This window comes from Canis lupus, chromosome 30, assembly GCF_048164855.1.
Source record: "Canis lupus baileyi chromosome 30, mCanLup2.hap1, whole genome shotgun sequence".
Lineage (NCBI taxonomy): Eukaryota > Metazoa > Chordata > Mammalia > Carnivora > Canidae > Canis > Canis lupus.
In genome coordinates, this window is record NC_132867.1 from 18055958 (window position 1) to 18074679 (window position 18722).

Genomic DNA, 18722 nt, shown 5'->3' on the forward strand with positions numbered 1-18722 from the left:
AGCCTTCCAGAGCCTTCCAGAGCGGCCCGCCGGCTCCACGCAATGGGGGGGAAGCCGGCGCGGCGGAGGGGGGCGGGGCGCAGCTCGGTTCGCTTTCCCCGGAGCCCGCGGTGGGAGGCGAGGCTGGACCCGCACCCCGCCCGGTGCCCTCCTGCGCCGGGCGGGGCGGGGTGAGGACCCGCGAGGCCAGCGCGACTCGCGCCTTCAGGAGCGCGGCCCGGAGGCGAGTGTTGGCGACGCCGCTCCCGGAGGCGAGGCGCGACCGCGGCTGGAGCTGTCGGGGCAGAGGCGCTGGCCCGACCCTGGAGCCCAAAGCGCGATTCGACGGAGGGCTCGGAAGCCGGGCCCGGCTCCTGCTGGGGCGAGCGGGCGAGCGGGCGGGGTCCCGCCCCCCACTCTGGGCGCAGCCCGCGCGGGAGCTCGCGATTCGCGAGGGTCCCCAGGGCAGCCCGCGCTGGTTGCCACGGCAACGCCACGCTCCTGGCGGGGCCGGCGCGCGCCGCGGGGCCCCGTCCCTACCGGAAGTGACGCGCTTCACCTGCCGAGCGAGGGTGGGGCGGGGGGGACGGGGCGCGGAGGTGCCGCGGCCGCCAGCCAGTCGGGAGCGCGCGGGCCCCGGGTGGTGAGACCCCGGGCGAGGGCCGCCTCCTCCAGTCGCCGCCCACGGCCGCGCCGCCACCATGGCGCTCCTGCTGCGCTTCGTCCTCCTGTGCGGAGTCGCGGGTGAGCGGGGGGCAGTGCGCTTCGCGGGGCTCCCGTCGCCGGCACCGCCCCGGGGCGCTCGCTGCCCGCGGCCGCCCGGGAACAATGAGCGTGGGGGAGGGGCCGGGCGCGGTTTGGGGGCTGCGGCCGCGTGGCCGGGAGGCGGGGTCGCCCTGGGGAGGCTTTGCGGAGCCGGGCCCGCGGGCCGGGAAGGTGGGCGGGCGGGGAGGGAGCCGTGCGGGGCCGCGGGATGCCCGGGGCGGGGGGCTCCGGGGCGCGGGTGGGTGGGCGCGGCGTGCGGGGGCGCCTGGCGTCTTCGCTGCGGGGCGAGCTTCGCTTTATTCGCTCCCGCCCGTTTCCTCGTTAGCCGCCGAGTCGTGTCGGTCCAGCGTTCCTGGGCTTCAGAAGCCGTGGGCTGCGAGTTTTCCAGGTGTCGAGCAGTGCGGGCGGGAGGCTGAATTTCCAGCGCCGAGACCGAGCCGGCCCTGAGCTCCCCCGTGCCTCGACCGTGCAGCTGTAGCTGCCTCTAGCGAGAGGCGCTGGACGGGCGGCGGCTGCAGCCTCCCCGACCTGGTTCCAGAGGCGAGCCCGAGCGCGAGCGCGAGCGCGAGCTGTTAGCCCGGAGGTTAGCTCGACCGAAGGGGAGGGCTGCAGATCCACGTAGGCTCTCGATTCTGCAGTCCCGGAGCAAAGTGCACGGAAGAAATTCAGAACCTCGCTTTGAGTTTACGACGAGTTCATTCATTTTTGAAGATACGAGGGGATGGCTTGTACAGGGCAATCCCTAAAGGATTCGCCAAGTGCATTTTCTGACTGCGCTCTTCTTGGGAGGGGAATTTTAAAAAAAGGCATCTAAAAAATGCGTGGACATTTGAAGGCACAATCATTTGATGCTTTTTAAGAAACGGATCTGTTTTCGTGGCAGTGTTTTAACTGATCTTGTTTGTCAAGATGAGCACTTGTCGCTGTTGGAACCAAATGGTTAGTTAAAAAAAAAACAAAAAACCCGTAAGTGTGACCGTCGCAGGCACACTTTTTATAGTCTCTGGAAGGATTTTTCTTTCTTTCTTTCTTTTTTTTTTTTTTTTGATGTGTTGGAAAGGATCGAGTGGCCCTTTCTGTTGGGATAGCTCTCTGCTTCCTGTTGAAATGTTAATTCCATTGTTGGATGCCACATCTGTGAGCGTTACTCAGGGGATCAACATTCTATTAACAAGTCTAATCTTCCATCGATAGCACCACCTCCACCTTTTAAATACATATCATTTAGATTTGGGTGAAAATTTCAAAGTAAAGCTTCCGGAAAAGATGAAGGGTCAGTAACCAGTTTACGTGGTACATTCCCCTCGTTTGTTTTGTCGGGGACTAAATTTGAAGTGGAGAGTGCATGTTCTCCATGGAGAAAATACTTTAGGCTACATCCAGAGCAGAAAAATGGAATAACAAACCATGTAGAGGATCTCTCTTTTTTTCCCCTTCTGGGGATGTCCAGATAATTGGATTTCATTTTTTTCTGGACACCTCACTTTACTAGGTACAATCTCAACTGAGGACATGTTTAATATATACAGAGTCATTCTGCTTTTAAACTGTAAGCTTGGATAGTGAACTTCTCATTAAAGGACTGTTTTTAGCATAAGAAGACAACTATTTTTAGTTCCAGTTTTCCAGCTTAGGGAACAGCTCTAAAGCTATCTAACTGATGGGTGGCTTTGAGTATTTCTTCAGATACTCTTGCCATTTTAGACACTCATTGCTGTGAATTCAATTTGAGTGGTAACGTGATTGGCTTCTACATTTGGCAAAACAAAGCAGAGGAGGCTTTCATATTAAAAATCGCAGTGCCATTTTTCCTCTAGATCTGTTTCCATATGGGCTGTAAAGAGTTTTGTCATATGTTCTAGTTGCTAGTGGAAGGCCTTTGGATGCATTTTATTACCTACCCAGTAGGAAATCATACTACCAGTAATAATAGTGGCAATAGTAGTAAAATTAAAGTCTTGATTGAAAGTTATTAAATGCCAGCCACTGTTAAGGGCTTTATATATGTTCCATTTACCTAGCAACCCTGGAGGGTATGTATTATAATGATCCCTGTTGTACATGTGAGGAAACTGAGACACGGAGTAGTTCTTTAACTTAATTTGCTGAGGTCACAAATTTCCTTCTTAATCCTTACCCTTCCCACTATGCTGTTTTGCCTCTGAAGCAGTCACTTTCTTCTTTGGTTATCTCTGACATTCTAAATTTCTATCACTGCTTCTCTGTCACATAGTAAGAACCTGCTGTTGGTTTGACTGTGTGCCAAATACTGAAGACTTCTTTATTAGCCCTTTAATTTCTTGAACTTAGTTTAATGCTTTCAGACACTATTAGGAAAGCATGAGGAGCAAGAAAAAGCTTAGGCAGCTATTGTAAATTGATGTGGCCCATGTACCATCAGCATCACCTGGGGATCTTGTTTGAGACGCTGCTTCTCACGCTGGCATCATGAGTGAAACTAAAAAGTTCTTGTCTCCCCACCACATGTTAGCCATTTGACGACAGCTGTAGGCTTCTGTCCTTTGTGTGTGCCTCAGTTGCTTTATGTATCAAGAACAAGGATCCTATCATCTCAGAGCCATTAAGGAACAAAGTGAAATGTTTATCATCTTTCCTGGCGTCTTCCTTTGCATAAAAAATGGGAAGATTAAATATGAACTTTATCTCCTCTATATTTTGTTTACATTTTGGCCATTATACCAACCACCTAAAAAAAAAATGTTGCCTCTTCTTCACAGCAACCCACTTTCATTGGCTCCTTACCCTATTTGTTGTGGGGTGTCCATCAGTTTACTCAGTTTATCTCATTGCACTAGGTCAGAGGGTAGGGGCATTCTTTGTGTTCTTGTTATAGTCCTGGTGTTAGTGTGTGGAATGTGGTAGATAGCAAATGTTCCATAAATGTTATATGACTGAAAATTTGCAGCCTTTTTTTTTTTTACCACGAGGCCCATGTATATGGTGTGGCTCTCATCAGTTCCATCTCTCTCTCTCTTCAAATAATGATGATCTTTGTAGTGGTCTTTCCAGTAGCCTTGTCTCAGTTGCTGGTCTAAAGAAGTTAAGCTTTTGCTTTATCTTTGATCTCATTGTTCTATTCCACTTCAGTTGTGAGAGGTAACTATAACAGTGTGCCAAATCCGTTTATCTTTTTTGGAGCTCCTTGATACCTATTTTGACTCTTTTCCACCCTGCTAACCTGCTCTTCATACTTCTACAGTAGGTCCCTTAAATATCAGCCTTCCCCATGATTTGGCCCACAGTCCCCTTCTTTCAATCTTAAACCGGGGTGACTTCATTTATCCATTACTATAACCTCTAAAAAGTTGCTAGTGACTTAAAAATAGTACCAGTTCAGCCTACCTCTCCTTTGAATTCTGGGTCCCTGTTTCCAGGTGCCTACCATTCACATTCCACCTGAATGATCTTTAGTACCTCAGACTCTACAAATGTCAGGCCAGGCTCACCCATTAATTAATTGATTACGTGATTCAATCATTCAAATATTTATTGCCTACTATGTGCTTGTGTTAGGTGTCCTTACAGTAGTATAGAACTTTGCAAGGTGCAAAGCTTTGATAGGTCATTCCCAGCAGATGGTATAGCTTTTGCAAAGACATGGAGATCTGAAAGGGTATGATGTGTCTTGGGAGGTGAGAAATTCAGTTCATGAGAGCATCTAATCACCACTTCTCAAACTTTTGATGGAAATCTGAGTCATTCTCCTAAGAAAGTGGGCGAGGCCTGAGATTTTTTTTTTTTTAAGATTTATATTTATTTATTCATGAGAAAGGCAGAGACACAGGCAGAGGGAGAAGCAGGCTCCATGCAGGGATCCCAATGTGGGACTCGATCCCAGGACTCCAGGATCACACCCTGAGCTGGAAGGCAGATGCTTAACCGCTGAGCCACCCAGGCATCCCAGATTTTTGGTTTTTAACAAGTTCCTGATGATTTCACTACTGACCACACTCTGGGTGAGTGAAGCTCTAAGGCTGTGCCAAGAGCTTAGGGGATGAAAGATAATGGACATGTGTCAAGTTATACCACCCTCTGTGGTGGCACTAAGAAGCTTGTGGAGACATTAAAGAAGTGAGATGAAACACTGAGATTATTCTCTGGAATGATGAACTCTGTAGCAGTTCTGGAGGCAGGTAGGTCTAACACAGGAAGCTATCTGGGATGATCTACACATAAGCAGTCCTTGAAAAACAGAGTGCTGTTGGGCTTTCCTCTCTGATCTGAAAAGTTCTTTTGAGGAAAATGTATTGAAGTCTGATAATTTGGTTGGTTCCAAGCAGAAGTTGGAGAGAAGCAGTAATATACCTGGTTTTGAATGAATGGTGAAGTCCCTAACTTGCAGAGGATGAAGAGGAACAAGTTTTAGGAGAAGTGACCAACGAGCTTAAGTTTAGACAGGTGGTATTTGAGGCACTTGAGGGGAATGGAGGTAAAAAAAAATATCTGGTAGGAAGATTTAAAGGACTAGATCTCAGGAAAGAAACAACGATTGGTGATAGAGATTTGAGAATCACTGCTAATATTGTGTAAGGTGCCATCTGTGTAAGATTAACCAGGAAAAGCTGGTGACACTAGAGAGATGAACTTTCACACTGAAGAACATCAACTAATAAGTACACAGAAGGTGAACAGTAAAGAGTGAAGGGGGGGGTTGTAGGAGAACTGTGGAATGAGGGTGTCCAGAAACTGATGCAGAAATGAGGTCAGTGGGTCTTACCAATAAGAGATCATTGGGAACATTCAGAAAGTTGTGGATTCCACATGGAGGACAGTTTCTATAGTGAGTAGAGCTAGATTTTTATAGGTTAAGAAGTGGGCATCAGTTAAGTGAAGAAAGAGAAACCTACTTAGCGTTTGCAGTTGGCTTGACAGTGCAGTGTTGCGTGCATGACCGTCGTTCCAAGGGACAGCAGCAGACCCAGGTAGAAACCAGTAGGTAGGGACTCTCTTAACTTCCAGCCACCAGACCTAGAACCTTGTTCCTCATTTTCCTTTGTGTACCCAGTTTCCTCCTTATACCTTTAATGTTGGGGTTCCTCAGTTTATGGCTTCAATTAGCATTTTTGTGTTGACAGCTTCCAGTCTATTTCTAGTCTGTCTCTCAAGCTTTTTCCCATCACTTGTTAACCACCCACCTGACATCCCCTGCTTAGACTTCCCACAGGCACCTCCAGTTGAACCTGTCTGCATAACCACTGTTCTCTCTCCCAGGAAGTGGCTTTTTTGGCTATCAGGATGCTGGGGCAGAAGGCTGGGTACCCTGCCTTCCTGTTCTCTCATCTTACATCCTGTCAGTTTCTAAGTCACCTGTATTCCTCCAGCCACTACTTATAGTCCCGGTTATACCAGCATCTCTTAAGATGGTTTGAAATACCAGCTTCGTTGGCGTCCGGCTAGTGAATTTTTCCCTGCTCAAAGCACGTTACATTACTGGAGGATGTTGTAACATTTATCAAGTGGACCTTTATTGTAATTGTTTTTCCTCAACAGACTGTACATTTCATGATGTCAAGGATTATCTGTTTATTCCTTATTTTTGTTCCCAGTGTGTGCACAGTTGCATGTTAAATAAGAGGGGAAAGTGTTCTAGACAGGAATTGGTGTATATTGAGTTGAGAAAAAGACCTAGAGAGAAAGGGCATTTGAAGATCAAGAATAGGCACATCATTAAGATTAAAAAAAAAAAAAAAAAAGAATAGGTCCGTCATGGGAGAGGTGAGCAGGGCTGGACACTGTATCCTGCACAGGCTAGCTTTTTTGTTTGTCAGCTCTGCTTTGCATTGAGTAGTGGAATGAATTTGTGTTAACACTTCGGCCTCGTTTTAAACTCCTGTTGCAGCCTGTTCTTCCAATCCCCTGTTTTATCTTTCCTCTGTTACATACAAATCATTGTCAGGTGTAATTAAAGTCAAGAATTGATACTGAGAACTTTGGATATCATTCATTTGGTGGCAAGTAATGGATGGATGTGGACTTTAAGATGGTAATTTTTAATTATGTCTGGGTTACTTTAAGTAAAATGAACTTACGGTTTTATCCTATTGCTTTTCATCTGTCTTGTTTTTTAAGAAAATAATTTAGAATAGTTGTTAGATTGATACTGGAATTAGACTGGTTTCTCTTAAGAATGTGGTGCTAAGTATAAGTTAAAAGCAACTTTTTCTAGTGCTGGTTTCCTACTTTAATTTTCTACTCAGCCTTTCTGGGGGGCAGAAATGACAAATGGTGGAATGTGAGGGGGTTGGGCAGATATCACCGTGGCCTGATAAAGTGCTCTGTTGAGGAAGCTGGTTCGAAACTCATGGTTTGGTTTGGTGATCCCTTGGGGCTGTGATATTGGTGTTGCTTTTGTAGTTTGTTCTGCTGAATCCATTATTGTCTTCTGTGTAAAAATGCAAAGCAAGCTGAAAATGTTTCTACGTTCTGTGGCGAAATGGTGATTTAAAAAGAATTTCTCTTTGTGCTTCCCTATAGGCCTTTTCTGTTACCTTACCTCATTGACTCACTCTTCCAGGTTTCTAAAAGAGTTAGCCAATTAGAGTTTAAGCGTTAAAGGCCTTAACTTGACTCAGCAGTATTTGCAATTTATTTTAATTAGCAGTGTGCTGTAGAAGAAAAGACTGTGGCCTGCCCTGTTGACAAAGGAGAAGGTAGCTAGGAGAGGGAGATAATAAGTCTATTTTTAGGGTAGGTGTGAGATCAATGGCATGGTTTAGTTTGTCTTTTGATAGTTGGTGAGAAAAAGGATTAACAGTCAAATTAACCAGTTAATTGGTTAACTGAGACAATGCAAATTTCCTTTGAAACTATTAAATTACTTTCATTATTTCAAATGTATTTTAGAAGTTGGACTGGGAATGACTTTAATTTCATTTACTTCTAAGATAAATTGTGTTTAGATTTCAAGAAGAAACAAGTAACTAAATGTGGTTACTTTTTCACCATCCCATAGTGTAAATGTATGCTCTGCATGAGTTTTATAGGTTTCTCCAAAGTAGGGGTAGTTTGGCTACACAGATCACATGCTCTCAAGGAATCTCAAGAAACATTCAGATACAGTGAACCGAGTGTGTGTTCAGCTACATCTCTGTTGAAATGTTAGTGACTGTAGCTGACCCTTTCAGTCTCCCAGTGAAGAGAGCTTTGAACTCTTAAATACCATAAAATTCCCATAGGAGTTTTCCCTAATGGGCCAGACAAAAACTTTGGAGTGTTTTTTGTCTTGGGTAGTTGTACAGTAAGAATTGAGAAGACTCTTTAACCTACTTGGTTGTAGAGTGTGAAATCTTACACTTTTAGGATCAACCGGTAACTAACTCTGGGCTAGAAAAATTATTGTACCTTTTTTCATGGAAATATACACATACTTTCTTTCAAAAACATGACATCATACAAGTTTTAAATTCATATTTTGCAATAGAAGGTGTCAGTATATGCATTATTTATATAACTTCACCACGGATGGATTTTGAATCAGTGCTATAAACACGTTGCAGTCCTAAATCTAGATCATCACAATGAACTAAAATGCATAGTTATTATGATATAATTTACTATTTTTTTAAAGATTTTATTTGTGAAAGAGAGCATGAGCAAGGGGGAAGGTTAGAGGGAGAGAGAGAAGTAGTCGCCTTGCTGAACAGGGAGCCCAGTGTGGGACTCCTTCCCGAGACTCGGATCATGAGCTGAGCTGAAGGCAGCCACTTAACTGACTGAGCCACCCAGGCACCCTTCCTTTTTTTTTTTTTTTTTAAAGATTTTATTTACTTATTTGAGAGAGAGAGAGAGCATGGGCAGGAGGGAGAGGGAGAATGCAACTTACTATTTTTTTTAAGAATTTATTTATTTTAGTGGGAGCAAGTGTGTGGGAGGGGCAAAGGGAGAGGGATAAGCAGACTCTCTACTAAACGTGGAGCCTGACAGGGGTGTATCTCAAGACCCTGAGGTCATGACCTGAGCAGAAACCAAGAGTTGGACCCTTAACAGACTGAGCCACCTACGCGCCTTGGTATAACTTTTTTTCTTTTTAAAGATTTTATTTATTCATGAGAGACACTCAGAGAGGCAGAGACACAGGCATAGGGAGAAGCAGGCTCCATGCAGGGAGCCCGATGTGGGACTCAATCCTGGGACTCCAGGATAGCTCTGAACCGAAGGCAGACTTACATGCTAAGACACCCAGGCATCCTGGTACAACTTACTTTTTAAGACAATTTTATAGGTGTCTCATTTGAATCTGATCTGACAACCTTGGTGTAGGAAGAACATTTTGTATTCTTGTTTATAGGAATTAAATTCAAAAAATTGTGACATTGGTTTAAGTTGTGCTGTCCAGTTGAAATATAGTGTAAGTCAAATATGTAATTTAAAGTGTTTTAAAAAAAAATAAAGTGTTTTAGTAGCCATGTTTAAAAGTAAAAAGAAAAAAAGGTGAAATTAATTTGAGTATACTTTTTTTTTTTTTTGCTTTCCTTTAGCATATCTGCAGATGTTATAGGGGTGGTGGGATTTAGATGGAATTGGAGCTCTTTGGGCTCCTGAGTCCCAGCAGGTTGTAGCTTGTAGAAATATTTGAGTCTAGAGTTGTGAGACATTACAGTTCTTATATTTTGTTTAGCTCTGTATATACAAAATATCATTTACATATGTGATCAAATTAAACATTAATAAGATTAATTTTTTTCCCCATACTAAGTCTGAAATCTGGTTAGTATTTGACTTAAACACATCTCAATTCGAAGGAGCTGTGTTGGAAGTACCCAGTAGCCCTATGTGGCTAGCAGCTACCCTGTTGGTCAGCACAAGTCAAGAGATAAGAGCTTCAGTTCCAGTTCCAGACCTTCTAATGCATCTAGTCTCCAAACACCCTACTAAGAAGCATGGGTGTAGTGTGCTCACGAGATAATTATAACTAATTCTTTGTATCACGCAGTATTCCTGTTGGTAACAAGCTAAATAAAGTCTCTTGTTTCTTAGTTTCTTGAAATTATCAGAACATCTGTTACTCATGCCCAAAATTATATCAACTGCCTTATTCAACAGCTGTATACATTTACATTTTAGGTATAAGGAAGAAAAAAGAAATACATGCACACAAAAAAATCACATTTTTAACTTGCCTGTGAAGGAAATACATATATTTATGGAAAGATAGAAAATAGGATAGAATGACCCCTGGTGATGGTTGCTAGGGAAATTTGAATTCACTTTGGGATATTAGAAAGGAATTAATGCAGGATTGAGGCAATCTAGTTAGACATGTTTATAACAGAGGTGATTTTCTTTTTGTCATCAACCCTTTCTTTATTACCTTCAGGATTTTTCATGAAGAGGTAATATTATTTACTTGTGCTCTTCTGTCTGTGTCTTTGCTTTCTAATTTTTTATGATCTCATCTTTATAAGACACTTTACCTAAGTTTTGTGTGTGTTTGCTTTGTTTTTTGCCAAGTACTCAGTTACTTTTACTGTCTCCGTGTTAAGGGAAGAGAGCATGAAGTTTTTAAGAGCAAGGAGGCAAAGGCAGGTTTTTAAAAATAGAGCAATACAGGGATCCCTGGATGGCTCAGCGGTTTAGCGCCGCCTTCAGTCAAGGGCGTGATCCTGGAGACCCCAGATCGAGTCCCACATCAGGCTCCCTGCATGGAGCCTGCTTCTTTCTTTGCCTGTGTCTCTGCCTCTGTCTCTCTGTGTGACTATCTCTCTCTCTGTGTGATTATCATAAATAAATAAATAAAAAACAACAAAAAAAGAAAAAATAAATAAAAATAAAGCAATACATATTATTCTGTGAAGGTGATGAAAATACCATGGCAATAGTCTGCTTTACCCATAATGTAAAATACATTATTTGCATTTTTTAACAGAGAATTGTGAAATTAGCATCCGTGTGTTAAAAAATGCAGGGAAGGTAATATACTACATAGATTGAAAAAAATCTTAGTTTTAATAGTGTTTGAAATTCTCAAGTGTTTCTCTGTGTGTGGGGAGGGGGGAGAGAGAAGGGTGGGGTAAGGGTGTGTCACAATCCAGTTCAAATACTGACAGGAAAAAATGTCTGGATGTTTACATTCTTAATTTCCTGTGGCTTTCCATTTTAATTTACATTTGCCCTGGTCTTGATGTATAATGTATATTAAATATTTCTTATTTAGAACTTCAATTCCTGAAGATATTTGGGGGTAGATAAATAATATAATGTGTACACATGGGTGAGGAGGTATTGTTTTTTTTTTTTTTAATTTTTATTTATTTATGATAGTCACAGAGAGAGAGAGAGAGAGAGGCAGAGACATAGGCAGAGGGAGAAGCAGGCTCCATGCACCGGGAGCCTGATGTGGGATTCGATCCTGGGTCTCCAGGATCGCGCCCTGGGCCAAAGGCAGGCGCCAAACCGCTGCGCCACCCAGGGATCCCCTGAAGCATCTTTCTGATACTGTCAGCAAGCTTGGGGCCAGAGAAGTGAGTCAGGCATTTACTCCCCCAGCTACGATTCTCAGAGCGGGCAGGGATCAGAGTAGAAATCTCATGTGATATAAAGATGTATGGTTTTCTGATTATTGTCCTGGGGCCCCACTAGCTTCTCCAGACCACTTTCCCCTCCTTCAACCTTGTGTATCTCCTACCCTCTGTTTACACCAAATTTCTGGTTGCTTCTCCACACTGATTGAGAAATGCCTTGCCTCATATTCCTAACCTGCCCCTCTCCCATTATAGTGTTGTCTTGGCCTTTTAGAATTTACATTTTTCAGTTCACTCTCCTCAAACATTCTTTTTTTCTCCCCTGAGATTTACTTATTTATGTATTTGAGAGACAGCACGAGCCGGGGGAGGGGCAGAGGGAGAGACCAGCTGAATCCCTGCTGAGCCATCCCAGGATGCTGGGATCATGACCTGAGCCAAAGTCATACACTTACCCGACTGAGCCACTTAGTGCCCCTCTTCTAACACTCTTACACAGCAGTTCCTTGACCTCCCACATACAGTGATTTTCTTCCCAGTTTACTTAAATAATCTTCTTCTCTTTATACTTATTCCCCTGAAATCTGGAACTCTGTTGGCATTGTCACCTAGCTCCCTGAACTTCCATCACATCCTGTTATCTGTAAGATCTTCAGGCCCTGACACTGTCAACCCCACTTCTGGTTACTTTAAAACCAGAATTTCTTTCTCTTTTTTTTTTTTTAAGATTTTATTTATTTATTCATAAGAAGCACAGAGAGAGAGAGGCAGGGACACAGGCAGAGGGAGAAGCAGGCTCCATGCAGGGAGCCCGATGCGGGACTCAATCCCAGGTCTCCAGGATCAGGCCCTGGGCCAAAGGCGGCACTAAACCGCTGAGCCACCAGGGCTGCCCAAAACCAGAATTTCTTCAATAAGTCAAGGTCCCCTGGTCAGACCTCAGCTCCTTCTTCAGGGTGGATTGATCTTACAGGCCAACAGCTGTGTACATTGGGAAAACTGTATTGTACCAGTTTGGCTAGACTTCTTTCTTTTTTTGTAAAGTACATTTATAAAGCATTGGGACATTATATTTTTAACAAAAATAAAAGTAGTCTTTGTCTCTAACTCTTTCAGCTCTTTAAAAATTTCTTTAAAAGTAAACCTTTTAGGGGCACCTGGCTGGTTTAGTGGGTAGAGAATGCAACTCTTGATTTTGGGGTCATGAGGTTGAGACTCATGTTGGGGGTAGAGTTAGAGTTTGCTTAATTTTTTTTTTACAATTAAAAAAAGAAAAGTCTTTTATCTGAAGTGTGACATACATAGAGATAAGCACAGTGTTTCGAGCATTATTTGCAAGTATATAGGTAAAAGCATTATTACAAAGCAGAACCATTTGTGTAATTCTCTCCCTGATCAGGAAATAGAATATATCCCACATTTCTCATTTCCAAAGAACCCTTTCTTGACCACATATCATCACACTGTACCACTTTCCTTCTACCCTTGAGACAAGTTCCTCAAGACAGTAGTCACTTCTGTCTCTACTCACACATCTCAAGTCTCCAAGATTTCCTAGTTCTTCACTCTCTTCTGATTTGTAAGTGTAGATTAGTGTTTACACTTTATGTAAATGGAATTATACAATATGTTTTTTGTCTAACTTTTTTGTCTAACTTTCACTTATGCTAGGAGTATTGATTTTGTGTAGCTGCAGTTTACTCATTTGCATTGCTATGTGGTATTCTATCATGTGACTATATCACAATTGATTTACCCATTTTACTGCCAATGGACCTTCCCCCCAATTTTTCCTATTGTGAAAAATGCTGTGTCATTTTTGTTCATGTGTTTCATTGCACATATGTATACATTTCTCTACCTATGAATGGTGTTTCTGGTGTCCTGTAGGTAATACCTATGTTTTAGCTTGATTTTTTTTTTTTTTTTAAGATTTTATTTATTTGTTCATGAGTGAGAGAGAGAGAGCAAGAGCGAGGTAGAGACACAGGCAGAGGGAGAAGCAGGCTCCATGCAGGGAGCCCGACATGGGACATGATCCCAGGACCCCAGGATCACGCCCTGGGCCAAAGGCAGACGCTCAACCACTGAGCCACCCAGGCATCCTGTTTTAACTTTAGTTGAAACTGCCAAGCAGTTTTCCAGGGTTAGTTGTGCCCGTTGACACTCTCACCAGTAGAGAATGAGAGTTTCAGTTTCACATCCTTATCATAGCCTTTTTTTCATTTTGGCTATTCTGCTGGGTGCATAATCTCAAGCAGACTCCCCACTGAGTGTAAAGTTCCACACAGGGCTCCACCTCATGACCCTGAGATCACACGATCTGAGCCAAAATCAAGGTTCAGATGTGCAACCTACTGAGCCACTCATGTGCCTCCCTCCCTCCTTTCTTTTTTTTTTTTTTTTTTTAAGATTTTATTTATTTATTCATGAGAGACAGAGAGGGAGGCAGAGACATAGGCAGAGGGAGAAGCAGGTTCCATGTGGGGAGCCCAGTGTGGGACTTGATCCTGGGTCTCCAGGATCATGCCTTGGGCTGAAGGCAGGTGCTAAACCGCTGAGCCACCCATGGATCCCCCCCCTCCATTCTTTTTTAAAGGTGTCTTATTTGCTATTTTCTAGGCATCATTCTTTTGTGTGGTGTTGATCCTTCAGTCCCTGTGTATTGTGTCCGTCCCGTGTCCCCCCCCCCCCCCCCACCGCCCAGGATCTTATTTATTCTTAAGAGAGCAAGAGAGAGAGCATGGGGGAGCTGAGGGAGGAGCAGACTCCTAGCTGGCAGGGAATCTAATGTGGGGCTCCATCCCAGAACCTGAGATCATGACCCAAGCCAAAGGCAGTTGATTGAGCCACCCAGGTGCCCTTAGTATATATATTTTCAGACCTCTTTTGTTCTATTTGCTCTTTCCTTTTAACTTATACAAACATGCTCTACATTTCTCATTTCAAAACAACTCTTCCTTGACTCCACATCACACACTACCATTTTCTCCCACCCTTGAGAGACAAGTTCCTCAAAACAGTAGTCACTTCTGTCTTTATTCACACCTTAGCCTCTATAGATACCATTACTAAATCAAATTTGACCTACATCACTAGTGGTGCTCTTCTTTTAAACATCATAGATATGGGGCAGCCCCGGTGGCGCAGCGGTTTAGCGCCTCCTGCAGCCCGGGGTGTGATCCTGGAAACCCGGGATCGAGTCCCACATCGGGTTCCCTGCATGGAGCCTGCTTCTCCCTCTGCCTGTGTCTCTGCCTCTCTCTCTCTCTCTGTGTCTCTCATGAATAAATAAATAAAATCTTTAAAAAAAATTAAACTAAAAGCTTTTCATGCATTATTTTTATTTAATTCTTACAATGGAGTAGGTATTATTACTATTAATAAAGTTTTTTTTTTAGACATTATTTATTGGATAGAGGGAGCGAGCACACAAGTAGAGGGAGTGGCAGGCAGAGAGAGAGAGAGAAGTATATAACCTCACACTTAAGTCCTGCAGGGCTTGATCCCAGGACCTGGAGATCATGACCTGAGCTGAAGGCAGAGGCTTAGCCTTACCCCTAATTTCCATTTTAAAGAAGAAAAACAGTAACTTAAAAAGGCTGGAAACTTGCCTATGACCAAGCATTTAGTAAACTCAGTATGAATTTGAACCCAGATCTGACTGGAGCCCACACTATTAATGGATAGAACTGCTTCCATAATTTATGCTAATGTTTCAAAAATGTCTTCACATTTAAAGGAGCTCTTGAGAATTGCTGCTTATTATCTTTTAGTTGTGGAAGAAGGGGAGGAGATGGATGTGGGGGGGTGGGAAGACTTCTTTTTGGTTGGTTTATTGTCTGAAATGGACATATTTAGATCTGAAATAGGAATTTTGACTCAACACTCTTAATTTATGTTTAAGCCCTAAAGAAGCAACAACAGGTCCAAAATGATAGTGACAAATGACAATATATTCCTAGTTTGATATTTATTTATTTATTTCTCTGTTTAAAAAAGGTTCACCCAGGGGCACCTGTCTGGCTCTGTCAGTAGAGCATGTTGTTTTGGATCTTGGAATTATCAATTCAAGCCTCATATTGAATGTAGAGATTACTTAAAAATAAAATGTTTAAAGAAAAAATAAAAACAAAGTTTCACCCAAACACATGAACCATGTGCTACCTAAAATTCTGTCTGCTTATAAGTTTAGTATAGCAGAGGAAAGTAAATTCCAAACCCTCCTCCACCATGGTGATTGGAGGTCTAAAACCTACTTCTGATGTTTCATAGTGATTTTTAAAACAAGATCTGTTTTCAAGGGTATTTACTGATGGATTTCTACTTACAGGATGAATGTGGCTTGTCAGCCAGTCTATCTAGATTTGTATCTTGTTCCTCTTAGTAGCTTTGGTACCTCTCAGTATCTCTATTTCTTCACTATAAAATGCGGTAATAGTAGTACCTCCTTCAGGTTGTGAGATTTTAGTTAATATATTTACACTTTTGAAAAGTGCCTGACACATAGTAAGTACCCAGTCACTGTTAGTTACTGTTGTTAAGATGATGATTTCTCCATTTCCATCTCAGTTTATTTCCTGGACACCTGCTTTTGTATTTCTCATTGGGGATAGGGGGCTGGAAATTTGTATTTTAAAAGCTGCATAGAAAAGTATATAACCTCACACTTAATGTCATTTTTCATTCTTATTAACTCCTCTAACTGTATTATTTTCTTAGCTCTGAGTACATATTAATATACTGCACTGGGTAGCTCACATGGGAATTTAACAGACAAAACCCAACCCCTAGACAGCAAAGAGCATAATTTCTACCTTCCTGTAAGTGTTTTTCTTTTATCCTCCAATAATATTGAAAGGCCTGGTTGGAATAGTTAACTCATATTAACATATTTAAAATGTTTTTTTTTCTTTTTTGCATTCTAGAAACACTCAACTGTTTAGGTGACTTAAAGATTGCTACTCCTAACGCAACTTCCTGGTGAGAAGGAAAGTTGCCATAGGTCGGAGGGAGGGTCAAGGAAATGATCTAAATAGTATGGCAGTTGCATTTTTGAAAGCAATTCTGTTTATCTATTTTATTTTGATTTATTTTAAGTAAACTCTACCCCCAATATGAGATCCAAATTCACGACTCTCTCAAATCAAGAGTCACATGTTATACACTGACTTGCGCCAGCTAAGTGCTCCAACAGTTGCACTTTTGCATAGTTTCGAATACCCTAGTGACTTGGTTGTTAACACAGGCATCTGTAGTTATTTGTTATGAGATACATAACAGAATTATACTTGTCCTGATCAACATGTTCCTTACACATACCAGTTTCTGGTTTACCCAGTTCATTTCTTAACAGTAAAATAGTACCCCCTTATGACATTCTTTGACATTTCTCAAAATCAGTATCAGGTAAATTTTAACAATTGATGTTAAGGTCATCATAATGTACTCGTTACCAAGAAATCAAAGAAATATACAAGACTTTTGGAATATAAATTTAAATTATTTTTTCTAGTCTTTTTCCCCTTTTTTGTTTGTATCTTTGGAATGACTCCAGATATTTTGAGAAACCACATTGTAGTATTTTTTTTTTCTTTTTGCTTCATGTTGTTCTAAAGATAGTTGAAAAATAAGACAAGTAGCTTTACTTCAGCTACAGTTGTAGTTGTAGAATATTTACAAATAAAAGGTTTTTAAGTTTTCCTTAATATCCAATTTCTCTTACATTAACATAACTATAAAGTTGCATACATATTATCAGATTTGCTAACATTTCTTGTAATGTGAGTATTAAATTAACGAGCATCAGTCTTTGCTCCCATCATCACCTGACCAGGTTTGTTAAGCTTTTTCTGAGCTCTCTCTCCTATCTAAAGATCATTGGTCCATTCCTTTGCTTTCCTGAGTACATGGTCTCCCATGGCCCTCCTTCCCATGCTTTTCCCACGATGGGTTTGTGTCCCATTAATCACTTCTTCTGTTTCAAACAGCTCCTTCACCTTCTCTCTACTCTGCTCTCCACTTGAGGTTCAGCAGTTTTGGCCAATGCCAGCTCTGTTTTATTTATTTGTTTTATTTTTATTATTTCTTATTTTAAAGAGTGGAAAAGAACACAAGCTAGGGGAGGAGCAAAGGGAGAAGGAGAGACAGAATCTGAAATGGATTCAGCCCTGAGTGTGAAGCCTGACAGGGCTCGATCTCATGACCGTGAGATCACAACCTGAGCTGAAATCGAGTCAGATGCTTCCGACTTGAGCCACCCAGGTGCTCCTTTGGGGGTTTATTAAATTAGGTTTGGACGTACCTTCCATACATGAAGACCTGAGACACTGACAACTAAGTGAAAGTATGTGCTGAAGATGGGGCCCTGTGAACAACTACCAACAATAGAGGAACACTTTGTGTAATCCAGAGGAGGAGGCAAGAAACTCTTAAGAGGTACTTCGATAAGTGCCTAGAGATGTTCTCAGAGGGAGACGGTGGAGCAGGGGAGAAAGTGAGCAGGGTACACAGACACAAGTGCTCCACAGACACCAACTTCCTCATCTTTTTCTTGTGAGTGCTTCCTCTTGTTTCTTTGATTTCCTATGAAATCAGACACTTTGCTGTAGTACCATCTTTAATAGAAAAATGTCTTGGGATCCCTGGGTGGCGCAGCAGTTTAGCGCCTGCCTTTGGCCCAGGGCGCGATCCTGGAGACCCGGGATCAAATCCCACGTCGGGCTCCCGGTGCATGGAGCCTGCTTCTCCCTCTGCCTGTGTCTCTGCCTCTCTCTCTCTCTCTGTGACTATCATAAATAAATAAAAATTTAAAAAAATGTCTTAACAGATTTTCACCTAACTTTTAGCTGTATTACAATTTGCTGATTTCCCTACTATGTTGAAATGGACTGTCATCTGTCTTCCTTCTCTTATATGAAGGTACTTGTGCCTGTGAGTTGTTTTGTTTTTCTTTTCTCTCTCTCCTTCCCTCCTTCCTTCTTTTTGTAGCTGAGTCATTGACTTCAAAATCATGTGAAATGCTCACTTGAGGGTACAGGGTACGAAAGACACACAGAAAGTAAGCAACTTGACTAAAGTGGGAAGAGTGCTCATGGTGGAGGCCTTATCAGTTGTCCAAGGTGTGCACAGAGGACATCTAGTTCAGTCCATGTTTGGGCATAAGGAATGCTTCCTAGAAGGGATGCCTGCACTCACACGTGAGCTTTAACATTCCTGTGCTTATGCCATCGCTGGTCAAACTTCACATTTAGTATCTTGTTGGAGGTAAAAACATGAAAAATGTTCGAAGTTATTCTGTTTTGTTTCCCAAGTGATAAAACAACAGAAAACCTGCTTTTTTTTCAGCAAGTTTGTTAAAAGCTAGCTTCTGGTTTTCTGAGCTAATGCAGTTAAATTTGTGTTTTCTTCCTTCATCGCTTTGGTGTTCTCTATTTTTTTTTTTTTTAAGATTTTATTTATTAATGAAAGACACAGAGGCAGAGACACAGGAGAGGG

General features: G+C 42.4%; 1 protein-coding gene across 8 annotated transcripts in view; it reads left to right on the forward strand.

Annotated features, from left to right (window-relative positions):
- Nucleotides 1-59: 59 nt before the first annotated feature.
- The window catches only part of CXADR (CXADR Ig-like cell adhesion molecule), a 226915-nt gene continuing 208252 nt past the window's right edge, over nt 60-18722 (forward strand). For 3 of the 8 annotated variants that reach the window (XR_012021211.1, XR_012021212.1, XR_012021213.1), the window contains exon 1: nt 1429-1683. Coding sequence is in view for 4 of the 8 variants with exons in the window: in XM_072806590.1 (XP_072662691.1) it covers nt 1593-1683 (91 nt within the window). In the remaining 4 variants the exon portion in view is untranslated. Of the gene's footprint in view, nt 224-563; nt 724-1428; nt 1684-18722 lie in introns of those variants that run through there. The other 5 variants (XM_072806593.1, XM_072806592.1, XM_072806595.1 and 2 more) reach the window with 4 other exon arrangements.